The following is a 13682-nucleotide window of genomic DNA, read 5'->3' on the forward strand; positions in this document are numbered from 1 at the left end:
TCATTTTTTACTTTATTCTCAAAGGATATCTCGTAAATCTTTTTCTAGGAATATTACCCCTTCCCTCGCTGCATCATTTTTTTACTTAAAATGTATCCGATGAACCAATGTAGACATTAAATTTCCTTTAATGCACAAATAAATAAAAAACTGTCCTCCTCTGCAACCGAATCGCCCTCCGACGGTGCTCCCTGAAGCCCAGATAACAGCATCAGATGAATAATAAATAAATGCAACGTAATGTAAATGCAACTTAATGCACTCTTTCAATTTACAGTCTCTGCAACTCGAAGATAGAAAACCAGATTGACTCGTCGAAAAAGCTTCACATTAAAAAGTGAATAAAGAAGTCCATCGTATGAATTCACTTCACTTACATTAAGGGACAACTCTACATCTACTATAATAATAATAGTGCAAAATACAATACACACAAAATACTGCTATAACCCCAGATGAGCATCATGAGGCCGAGACCGTCTTTAGTTTGGTTCTCTTAAAAATTTTTTTTAAAAAGGCATTTTTTTCCGGATATATTATTTCCCAAAACATTAACAGGAGAATTGGTTTCATTTATCACGAGTTGCTGTAAACAACCGCGTTTCCTCCCAGAAGTTTCTTATCATGAAGTCCAAAGATGTGAGTCGGGTGCATCCGTCCACAACAATAACGATGCAAATAGCTGGAGGAAGACCTCGTCCACTAGACCACCGTCTGGGTGTCGGTCGCCATGAGAGCTTTTGTTTTCCTCTCAGAAACATTTCACATTTAGAAAATCCACAGAGCAGCAAACGCCTTTTTCTAAGTCTACCTGAGCACCCCCCATCCGGACTCCATCCAGACTCCATCCGGACTCCATCCAGACTCCATCCAGTCCTCCATCCAGATTCCATCCAGCCCTCCATCCATCCCTCCATCCAGACACCATCCGGACTCCATACAGACTCCAGCCATTCCCCCAGCCGGGCCCCTATCAAGCCCCCCATCCAGCCCCACATCCAGACTCCATCCAGTTCCCCATCCAGCCCCCCATCCAGACTCCATCCAGCCCTCCATCCAGCCCCCATCCAGCCCCCCATCCAGACTCCATCCAGCCCCCCATCCATTCTCCCATCCAGCCCCCCATCCAGACTCCATCCAGTCCTCCATCCAGATTCCATCCAGCCCCCCATCCAGACTCCATCCAGCCCTCCATCCAGCCCCCCATCCAGACTCCATCCAGCCCCCCATCCAGACCCCATCCGCCCTCCATCCAGACTCCATCCGGCCCCCATCCAGCCCTCCATCCAGACCCCCATCCAGACCCCATCCGCCCCCCATCCAGCCCTCCATCCAGCCCCCCATCCAGACCCCATCCGCCCCCCATCCAGACCCCCATCCGGCCCCCATCCAGACCCCATCCAGACCCCATCCAGCCCCCATCCAGACTCCATCCAGCCCCCCATCCAGACCCCATCCAGACCCCATCCAGACTCCATCCAGCCCTCCATCCAGACTCCATCCAGCCCTCCATCCAGACCCCATCCAGACCCCATCCAGACCCCATCCAGACCCTATCCAGACCCCATCCAGACCCCATCCAGACTCCATCCAGCCCTCCATCCAGACTCCATCCAGCCCTCCATCCAGACCCCATCCAGACCCCATCCAGACCCCATCCAGACCCCATCCAGACCCCATCCAGACCCCATCCAGACCCCATCCAGCCCTGTTAGCTGTGAGAGTTCACAATTCAGACGTTGTTGTTGTGGGAGGAGTCTTCTCTTTAATAAAGATGAAAGCTTTTCATTGGTCCCAGTGGTGATATGATGCATCACTTTGTGTGCGTGTGAATATTACAAATGTACACTCACTTCCTGTCCCATTTAATACAGATTCAAACCCTTTATTCTTCCAACATGGAGCCAGGTCTCCAGCCCCCAATCCAGCCCCCCATCCAGACCCCTATCCAGCCCCCCCGCCCCTCTTGGACCCCCTTAATGTCTCCAGTCAGACGGGTTGTTGTGACACACGGAGCGGTTACCGACTAACGACGCGTCCCGGCGGTTAGCAGCTAATTACCCCCCCCCCCCCCACACACACACACACACACACACACACACACACACACACACACACTGTGAATCACCGGTTTGAGGGCAAACACAGTGCTCATTACCTGACTCTCATTTTATCTGTTTACTCATTCTGTGTGTGTGTGTGTGTGTGTGTGTGTGTGTGTGTGTGTGTGTGTGTCTCAGGGTCCTGCTCCTGGCAGGGCGTGGCCTACAGGGACGGTGAGGAGTGGGCGCCGAGCCTCTGCTCCAGATGCAGCTGCAGCGACGGGGAAGTCCGGTGCTCGGTGGCCGAGTGTCAGCCGGTCGCCTGCCAGCCGGTGAGTTCTAAAATAAAAACACACACACACACACACGCTGGGAAATAAACACGTGGGCGTGAAGTGCTGGAGGAACATTCTGATCCAAAGACGATCCAATACACGATAGATGGAGTTCAGGAGAGGTACATCCTCTTTTAGCCTAGCTTAGCACAAAGACTGAAAGCGGGGCCTAACTGCTAGCATCGCCGTCTCACTCTCACTCATTGTTGAAGCTCTACTCACGTTTAATAAACGACGTGAGACGACGTCGGAGTTGTTGGAAGGTGTCTTGAAATTTATTGATTTTATTTTTTCTATCCCGTCCTTCAGCACCAGAACTTGGTGATCCAGCCGGGCCGGTGCTGCCCTCAGTGTGTGTCCAACCCCTGTCTGTCAGCTGGGAAACAGCACCAGGTTGTGTGTGTGTGTGTGTGTGTGTGTGTGTGTGTGGTTGTGTGTGTGTGTGTGTGTGTGTGTGTGTGTGTGTGTGTGTGTGTGTGTGTGTGTGTGTGTGTGTGTGTAACCCGTCTGTCAGCTGGGAAACAGCACCAGGTGTGTGTGTGTGTGTGTGTGTTTGTGTGTGGGTGTGTGTGTGTGTGTAACCCGTCTGTCAGCTGGGAAACAGCACCAGGTGTGTGTGTGTGTGTGTGTGTGTGTGTGTGTGTGTGTGTGTGGTTGTGTGTGTGTGTGTGTGTGTGTGTGTGTCTGTCAGCTGGGAAACAGCACGTGTGTGTGTGTGTGTGTGTGTGTGTGTGTGTGTGTGTGTGTGTGTGTGTGTCTTGTTTGTGCCGTCATCTCAATTTGTTACATTTTTTAATCTATATTATAGAGAATGAATAATGTCGCCTTGTTTCTGGTCTCAAACACACAACAGAGAGAGAGAGAGAGAGAGATATAGAGTGGACGGCTCCTCTGGTTGTATAGAAGTCTATGCTTCATTATTTTATTGTTATATAATAACCAATGACATCACACTCAAGACTTTGGCTCTTTGATCTCTGCGTGTTTGTTATGAATGTTTTATCATATCATAATCGTCCTCTTTCTGGTGGAATGATGAATTAATCTGTTCCCTTAATGCTTCAGTCAATATTTAATGGAGCCGCTGAGAGGAAGAATCTGATCCAGCAACAGGAAATGAACCCCAAACTGAAACAGATTTTATATTTAAGGGTTTAAAATACAGAATACTGGAGGATGAGAGACGTTATGATAAGTTACATCCCATAACCTCTCAGTTAGAATCCATTCCATCGTTTGAGGAGCAACACAAGTTCAAGACGTCTGGATTTAACCAAGAAACGTGAAGAGTTGGTTTGAAACATGAAGTTAAGAACAGGTTATTAGTCAATGTACATGTAAACCACATGCAGCATTTACATTGTGATACATTATGATACGTTATGACACATTATGATACGTTATGATACATTATGGTACGTTATGATACGTTATGATACATTATGGTACGTTATGATACGTTATGATACATTATGATACGTTATGATACGTTATGATACATTATGATACATTATGATACGTTATGATACATTATGATACGTTATGATACGTTATGATACGTTATGATACGTTATGATACTTTATGATACTTTATGGTACGTTATGATACATTATGATACGTTATGATACGTTATGATACGTTATGATACATTGTGATATGTTATGATACATTGTGATATGTTATGATACATTATGATACGTTATGATACGTTATGATACATTATGATACGTTATACATTATGATACGTTATACATTATGATACGTTATGATACATTATGATACGTTATGATACATTATGATACATTATGATACATTATGATACGTTATGATACTTTATGATACTTTATGGTACGTTATGATACATTATGATACGTTATGATACGTTATGGTACGTTATGATACATTATGATACGTTATGATACATTATGGTACGTTATGATACATTATGATACGTTATGATACGTTATGATACATTATGATACGTTATGATACGTTATGATACATTGTAATACATTATGATACGTTAGGATACATTATGATACGTTATAAGTTATGATACGTTATGATACATTATGATACGTTATGATACATTATGATACATTATGGTACGTTATGATACATTATGATACGTTATGATACGTTATGATACGTTATGATACATTATGATACGTTATACATTATGATACGTTATACATTATGATGCGTTATGATACATTATGATACGTTATGATACGTTATGATACTTTATGATACATTATGATACTTTATGATACTTTATGATACGTTATGATACATTATGATATTTTATGGTACGTTATGATACATTATGATACGTTATGATACGTTATGATACGTTATGATACATTATGATACGTTATGATACATTATGATACTTCATGATACATTATGATACGTTATGATACGTTTTGATACATTATGATACATTATGATACGTTATGATACTTTATGATACTTTATGGTACATTATGATACTTTGATACATTATGATACGTTATGATACGTTATGATACATTATGATACATTATGATACGTTATGATACATTATGATACGTTATGATACGTTATGATACATTATGATACGTTATGATACGTTATGATACATTATGATACGTTATGATACATTATGATACGTTATGATACTTTATGATACGTTATGATACTTTATGATACGTTATGATACTTTATGGTACGTTATGATACGTTATGATACGTTATGATACGTTATGATACATTATGATACGTTATGATACGTTATGATACATTATGATACATTATGATACATTATGATACGTTATGATACGTTATACATTATGATACATTATGATACATTATGATACGTTATGATACGTTATACATTATGATACGTTATGATACATTATGATACGTTATGATACGTTATGATACGTTATGATACATTATGATACATTATGATACGTTATGATACGTTATGATACATTATGATACGTTTTGATACATTATCTTGTAGGCGACCTTCTTGTTCTTCCTCTTCTTGTTCTTGTTGTTCTTCTTCTTGTTCTTCTTGTTCTTCCTCTTCTTCTTCTTCTTGTTCTTCCTCTTGTTCTTCCTGTTCTTCTTCTTCCTCTTGTTCTTCTTCTTCTTGTTCTTCCTCTTGTTCTTATTCTTCTTGTTCTTCCTCTTGTTCTTCCTCCTTCTTGTTCTTCTTCCTCTTCGTCCTCCTCTTCTTCATGTCTGAACACCGTTGGAGGTGAGCATGTAGACTGGTGGTTTGTGGAATATTGAATATGAGCCACTTCTGATCTTTATCTTCAAAATATGTGACTAATTAACAAGGCAAAGATATCGAGTAACGTTTAACACCATCAGTTAGAACTTTAATTTTAACTCCATATTAAGCTCAATGTTTATAATGACATTATAATTCTAATGACATCACATACAGTATATCATACGGGTTGTATAAGAGTTCATTTCTCTGTTGAATTCAGAGAGAATAAGGTTGACTTTCGGTAGCTGGTATTGGCTCCAGACGTGTGTGTGTGTGTGTGTGTGTGTGTGTGTGTGTGTGTGTGTGTGTGTGTGTGTGTGTGTGTGTGTGTGTGTGTGTGTGTGTGTGTGTGTGTGTGTGTGTGTGTGTGTGTGTGTGTGTGTGTGTGTGTGTGTGTGTGTGTGTGTGTGTGGTTTAGAGACGGTGTGTGAATCTGTGTGTCTTCTCTTGCAGCACGGCGAGCAGTGGCAGAAGAACGTCTGCACCACGTGTGTGTGTGACCGGGGTCAGTCTAAATGCCACACACACACCTGTCAGCCCCTCACCTGCGACAAGGTGGGTAGCCACACACACACACACACACACACACACACATTTACATTCAGTTTTATACAGAATTGACCTCAAACATTTGGCTCTGTGTTGAAATTCTAGTAGATGCAGCAACGTTTAACTATGCAGGACCGCACAATGTCTGATCTTCTGAGACACACACACACACATGCACACACGCAGACAGACACACACACACATGCACACACACACACACACAGACACAGACACACAGACTCACACACACACAGACACAGACACACAGACTCACACAGACACACACACAGACACAGACGCACACACACACACAGACACTCGCACGCAGACACACACACACACGCACGCACACACGCACACGCAGACACACACACACACACACACACACTGGAACTCTTGTCAGTGAAGTCACAGAGGACGATGAATCCAGACGCACACACCTTAAAGGGACACGCGCGCACAAAAAAGTGCACGACGAGGCAAAATGCGAGTAAACTAAAAGATGCAAAGAAAACAAAAGTAGTTTTAATTTTTCATTCCGAACGCACAAAAAGTTGCCGCGCATCGGAGATGAATCTGTCTTCTCTTTGTGCGCTCTGACTGGAGGCGACCGGCCGACTGGAGATCTAACGGCCCGACTGAGTTTAAATTCTTTTAGCATATTAAAAAATGTATTTTAGCCGTAAGCCACTAAGTAATTCATGGACTAGCAGCAGCAAAGTCTACAACCTTTAAGACGAGGAGATGAAGCACTGAGCGTCTTTTTAAGTGTCGAAGGGGTTCGGACCCGGTCACACTTCCTCTAAGCTCCTCCCACAAACCCCATTCTGGGAGGAGCTTAGAAGAAGTCTACTGTGTTTTTCCACATTTTAATGTGTTTTTTTTTTTTACCGTTTCACCCAAAAGTTTCTGTCTATTTATAAACCTAAAAGCGAAACCTCCTCAGCCGCTGACGATAACAGAAGATGAAGAACTGATGCGGAGAGAAGATCCCAGAGGACTCGCTCGCAGGGAAATAAAAGAAGAGCTCATTACGAAGAGCACTCTGTTAATGCAGAGGGACGGACACACACACACACACACACACACACACACACCGTCGGCTGAAACACGATCAAAACTGCATTAACCCCCCCCCCCCAATGCAGGGTCAGACCAAAGTGAAGCGAGCCGGTCGCTGCTGCGACGGATGCGCCGCCGCCAAGGGGAGCTGCGCGTACGAGGGCGCGCTGCGTTACCACGGAGACATGTGGAACGGCACGGGGTGCCAGTTCTGCGCCTGCCACCGGGGTCAGGTGGTCTGCCAGAGGGCCGAGTGCGGCCGCGTGGAGTGCCCTCAGGTGAGTCTTTTGTGCCCCCTCACCTGAGCTCTTCTCTGGAAGGCCGGAGTGTTTTGTGTTTGTTTAACCGGAGCGGGGGTTTCCTCGGGAGGCCCTGAAAAGGCTGGATGAAGGCTCCGTTATTACCGGAATTTACCGGCTCAAACGTCCCATTTGAGTGCAAACTGAGTGTAACCTGAGTGTATCCTAGCAGAGTGTGGAGCATCATCTGTTTGCTCTACAAGCCAAACAAAGCACTTGTTGAGGTCGTTAGCCGGCGTTCCCATAGATACCTCGATCCCGGTCAAACCCCCTTTGGGTTGCCTCTTCCAGGGCTTGTCTTCCCCCCCCCCCCCCCCCCCACCACCACCACCACCACGTCACGCAGCTTTAATGATCTCACATTAACAGCCCCTGCCGGGGCCGAACAGGCGCCCATTCATCACGCCGTGCGCTGATGATTGCAGCTGGCGAGCGTCGTTAGCCGTAAGTGGAGTCGTTGGCGGTCGCCCAGCCCCCAATCGAGAGGTCGCCCCACTGAGAAGATCACCGGCGGGCGGTTTGCGCCCCGCGTGCAGAGCCAATGAAGGAGGTCGAGGGTTAAATAGGCACGTTAAGGACTTCTTCATGGCGTGTTGCCATTGCAATGTGTACAGAAGGTTATACACATAACTGTCTCTGCACCACTTCCTGTTTTGTTGTTTTAAAAGGTCGGAACTCCATTTTATCTTCTCGTTTAAAACCTTGAGTGATCGTTCTGTCTTTACTTCCTAATAAAATGAAATATAAAGCGCTCTCTCTCTCTCTATGTCTCTCTCTCTCTCTCTCTCTATGTCTCTCTCTCTCTTTCTCACTGCTCAATGAGGGCGTTCCCTCTATTAATTTTACAATCATGTCTCCGCTGTAAAACTTTTAATATGTTCTCCTCTCTTCTGTCGGACGTCACTTTTAGGTAAAATCTATGCCGTTGCCGTGGAAACGTCATTTTAAGTCCCTACCAAATTAATACTGGAGCTCTCTTCCCAGTCGTTCATACTGGTGGAGCATAAATACACACACTTTAATCCACGTTTGTTTATAAAGCGTGATGATTATATTTAAGAATGATAATGAATGTGCATCTTCTGTCAAGCTAAATTTAACAAAATCTGGAATAACCTGCAGAAGGAGATATGAAAATGGGATGAAAAGTGGAAGGTTTTATCAAACTTAATGCTGGAACGTCAGTTCCCGACTCTAGAAGCTCCGTCTTTGAGAGTAAAGACGTGCGCCGTGGCCTCGAAGGTGATTTAATCCTAAATACATATTTCTCTTTTGTATTTTCAGGGCTCTGAGCTCGTTCATCTGCCGGGTCGGTGCTGCCCGGAGTGTTCCTCGGAGAAACCTTCCTGTTTGTACAAAGGGGAATCCTACAAGGTGCCTTTTTTTTACATGTTTTCACTTTTATTTATTTTTTTACTTTGCGCAACAAAACAAAAAGAAAAGCCTGTTTTTGGAAAATTGCAAAATAATCAGGCGGTGAATCCAAATCTGTGGGTGTGAGGCAACGAGTCCGCGAGGCTTCGTGTGTCTGTGCTCACAAGTGGAAAGAAAGTACCGTGAAGGAACACACACACACACACACACACACACACACACACACACACACACACATACATCAGCATCACGCCGGTTATGAATACATAAATACAACGAGTGAGAGTGAAAGTAGAGTAAACGCGTGTTCCATGACTGAGCTGTCAGATTACTTTGGACTGTCGACTTCATTACACACACAAGCAGACCTGGAGACCCACAATGCAACAGGGTCCAGTTCTGACATTTACAGCAGAAGTTCATTAAAATGCTGCTGGGAATCCGTTTAGTCGTGAACAAAGACCCTGAACGCACCACACAACACACACAGACACACACACAGACACACACAACACACACAACACACAGACACATAGACACACACACACACACACACACAACACACAGAGACACACACACACAGACACACACACACACACAACACACACACACACACACAACACACACAACACACACAACACACAGACACACACACAACACACACAACACACACAACACACAGACACATACACACACACACAGACACACACACACACAACACACACACACAACACACACAACACACACAACACACACACACACACAACACACACAACACACAGACACATAGACACACACACACAACACACAGACACACACACACACACAGATAAAATCTGTTTGTCTTTTTGTTTCTTTTTCTTCTGCCTCTGCATCCTCAGGTCTAACTCACTATTTCCTCTCCTCCGCCCTCGTTCCCTCGTTCCCTCGTCCCCCCCCCCCTCTCAGAACCTGGCTCGGTGGTCGGACGGCGGCTGCCGGGAGTGCGAATGCCGCGGCGCCCGGGCGACGTGTTACCTGCAGTCCTGCCCCACCTGCCCGCCGGGCACCCTGGGCGTCACCCGGCCGGGCGGGTGCTGCCCCGAGTGTCACCGAGGTACGTCGCTGCAAAGGATGCTGGGTGTTTGTGCTAATGTCTCCTCCCCCTCCCCCCCCCCTCCACGTGGACTTGTGGTCGAGATGAGGAACAAAGAAACGTTGTGAATGAGCTTCACGGTTCATTTAAAGAACAGTGTTAGTAACTTTGGGGATGAGGTTGTTCTTTAAATGTCTCACTCTGTGCACATAAAGATAAATATCACCATGAAAACGTCTTTAATGTCATCTGAAGAAAGAACTGACAAACAGATAAGGATTACTTTATATTCAATTATAAATCAACATTTTAGACATCTCTATGTAATCTATACATTTTTTTTTTTAAAACCACAACATTGTTATAATTTAAAAAGCCTATTTAAACAGAAAACAATGATACGGTGTCATTGGCAACAAATGGATTGCCAAAGTCATGAAGTATTGGATTGATAGAACAAAACACCCGTTACATACAATACAAATACAATACTGTGTACTGCGTGTAACCGTGTACTGCGTGTACTCTGTACTGCGTGTACACTGTATACTGCGTGTACACTGTGTACACCGTGTACTCTGTGTACACTGTATACTGCGTGTACACTGTATACTGCGTGTACACTGTGTACACCGTGTACTCTGTGTACACTGTATACTGCGTGTACACTGTGTTCTCTGTGTTCTCTGTGTACACCGTGTACTGCGTGTACACTGTGTACTCTGTGTACACCGTGTACTCTGTATACTGCGTGTACACTGTGTTCTCTGTGTTCTCTGTGTACACCGTGTACTGCGTGTACACTGTGTACTCTGTGTACACCGTGTACTCTGTGTACTGCGTGTACACTGTGTACACCGTGTACTCTGTGTACTCCGTGTACTCTGTGTACTGCGTCTTTAAGCTCATTTCCTACCGTACGCCACGCATTCACATCCCCACACAAACTGTTTTGCGTCCCTCGAGTGAAACAACAAACAAAACAAACATCCGATCCGTGTTATTGACACAGACCGTCAGCAGTCACGCCCAAACAAACACGTTCATATCTCATGTAGTTAAACGCCCCATCAGGCGATTACACAGCGGGGACAACGCTGTCGGGATTTATGGAGACTTCTAATTAAGTTTGAGTGAATAATTCAACGACTGGACGGTCTTCGTGCTCTCTGAGCATCGTGTACATAACGCGGTGTATAACTAGTCCGGGTGCACCACAGGGGGCGTGGCTTCCTCTCTTTAGGCATCAGGCTAGTGAGTAAATGTTGTGCTGCAAACGTCCATAGTTTCATATAAATGTGAATTTGTAGAGACGATTAGGAGATTGCATGGATATAATATATTCAATAGACGAAACAATGAAACCAACTAATACGATACAGATGAATAAAATAAAATAATTTAGTAAAAAAAAAATAATGTTGTAAAATAAAGTAATTTAATAAAATAAAAATAATTTAGAAAAAATAAAATAATTTAATAAAATAAAATAATTTAGTAAAATAAAAATAATTTAGAAAAATAAAAATAATTTAGTAAAATAAAAATAATTTAGAAAAAATAAAATAATTTAATAAAAAAGAAATAATGTTGTAAAATAAAGTAATGTAATAAAATAAAAATAATTTAGTCAAATAAAAATAATTTAGCAAAACAAAAATAAAGCAGTAAAATCAAATAAAGCCAGTCTGTAAAAATTGATTTTAAGAAGTGATCTCCTAGCAGATTAAACCAGTGGCTCTTCGTGTCTTGACACATTTTAGATGTCTGAGTTTTTAACAGCTTCTCCAGTGAGACGTCTCCCTCTAAACCTCTCAGACGATTTCATTTGAATAACTGTCCGAGGCTCAAATAAAATGGTCCAGTATTTCTCTCCTTTCCTTGCTTGTTAATTATCTTTTAGATAAAAAGCAGCCCAACTCCCAACTGAACTGAACTACCTACTTTCAAATCCATTCATCTTTTTCCGCTCATCTTTTTCCGCAATATATATATATATATATATATATATATATATATATGTATATATATATATAGGGGGGTTAAATGTGTGGGGCCGATCGTGTGCATGTCTGGTGAAAGCTGTGTACAACTCAATGTGTGTTGTTCATGCATACACAGCAATCTTCTGGGTGAATAATTCAAACGTTGCACTTGCAACTGTCATCACCTCGCAGCTTGTGCACATCAACATGTGTGTGTGTGTGTGTGTGTGTGTGTAGTAATGTTTTCATAATGCATACAAGCACGCCTTAACAGAGTGATTTAAAACCGGATTCACTTCCCTTTACACGTTCTGGGGAGGCCGACGTGCGTTCACTCGTCTGCCTGACTGCAGTCTGCAGCTAAAAATAAAATAAAAAACAAACATGTTCTCTCTCTCCCGCCCACTGGGAGCGTGAATCCTCCTTTACGCCTATTGATCGTGGCTTTTCTATTGGCCCAGAGGCCCGCAGCCTCTCATTGGGCCGTTCACACTGTGCTGCGTTCAGGTCCATCTCCTAATGAGGCCTGTGGACATACGGGTATATTGCTATTCAGTGGCAGTATATAAAACCAGTAAATGGGCCGGTCTTACTGGTTAAAACATTCCCAGAGTGATACATATTCATATACATATCCCTACCTCCTCGTCCGTCATCTCGTCGAAGGAGAACTGTTGAGGGAACTCTTTTATCCTTTCGTCCCCGAAGACGCAGCAGCCCGATGTCTCCGGGCACCGGCGTGGAAACGCAGCTTTGTAACGGCGTTTGAAAAACATTCTTTTCCCCAAAAACACTCAGAATTAAATCAGGACATTGTAACAATTTTTACACGGCTCTATTGTTGTTGTTGTTGTGTTAAATAATGTGACTGGAATAGTTTCACACATTTACATTTCCTGAGCTTTTGATTTGATTGCTTTGCAGCGGCTGGAGGGCCAGAGTTTAAAATGGCGCTGTTGCTCTAATTGATAGATTTCAGCTGTTTGGCTTCATATTTATTTGGCTGCACATTCAAATGTTTCTAATATCCAAAAACCACAAATATCAAATGAAGCACACAGTACATTTACCAAGCTAGCCTCTGATAAGGCTTCTGCAGTAGTAAGACTAGGACATAAAACTACCTTAAACATTAAAGTTTAATTCTGCATTATTAGTACTTTTGTAAGTATATTTTGAATGCAGTACTTTTACCAGACGTTTTGTTGTATTGATACTTTTACTCAAATGGGCAAATCTGTGACAGGGATGTTGCCTCCACATGGCTCTCAACATGGCGGCGGCTAACAGTGCTACGTAAACAAAACACAGATTGAGAGGGATGTCATTATTTGCTCATATATATTTATTTATATATATATATATATATATAGTGAGTGTGTGTGTATATATATATATATATATATATATATATATATATATATAGTACTTCGTCCAACACTGACGCATCATTTTTAGTTTCTACTTTGTCGCTAAAAGCGCCATGAAACAGCAACATCTCTCTCTCTCTCTCTCTCTCTCTCTCTCTCTCTCTCTCTCTCTCATGGGAGAAGTCCCCCCTTTATTCATTCTTTTGGGTTGGAACCTTCATAAATAATTTATCTTCCCTCTCTGAGGTTAGACCAGCTTTTTTCACAGTGAGATTCCCAGGAGGGATTCTGAGAGCGTTGATGAATTGGGCCCACATGTCCT

At 43.1% G+C, this 13682-nt stretch overlaps 1 protein-coding gene across 1 annotated transcript in view; it reads left to right on the forward strand.

Annotated features, from left to right (window-relative positions):
• Positions 1 to 13682, forward strand: part of fras1 (Fraser extracellular matrix complex subunit 1) — a 204478-nt gene that overhangs the window by 67946 nt on the left and 122850 nt on the right. Inside the window, exons 6-11 of the mRNA XM_034541300.1 lie at positions 2241 to 2374; positions 2687 to 2770; positions 6100 to 6201; positions 7344 to 7535; positions 8841 to 8930; positions 9879 to 10026. Of these exons, the coding sequence (XP_034397191.1) occupies positions 2241 to 2374; positions 2687 to 2770; positions 6100 to 6201; positions 7344 to 7535; positions 8841 to 8930; positions 9879 to 10026 (750 nt within the window). The remainder of the gene's footprint in view (positions 1 to 2240; positions 2375 to 2686; positions 2771 to 6099; positions 6202 to 7343; positions 7536 to 8840; positions 8931 to 9878; positions 10027 to 13682) is intronic.

This window comes from Cyclopterus lumpus, chromosome 9 (genome assembly GCF_009769545.1).
Source record: "Cyclopterus lumpus isolate fCycLum1 chromosome 9, fCycLum1.pri, whole genome shotgun sequence".
NCBI classification, from domain to species: Eukaryota; Metazoa; Chordata; class Actinopteri; order Perciformes; family Cyclopteridae; genus Cyclopterus; species Cyclopterus lumpus.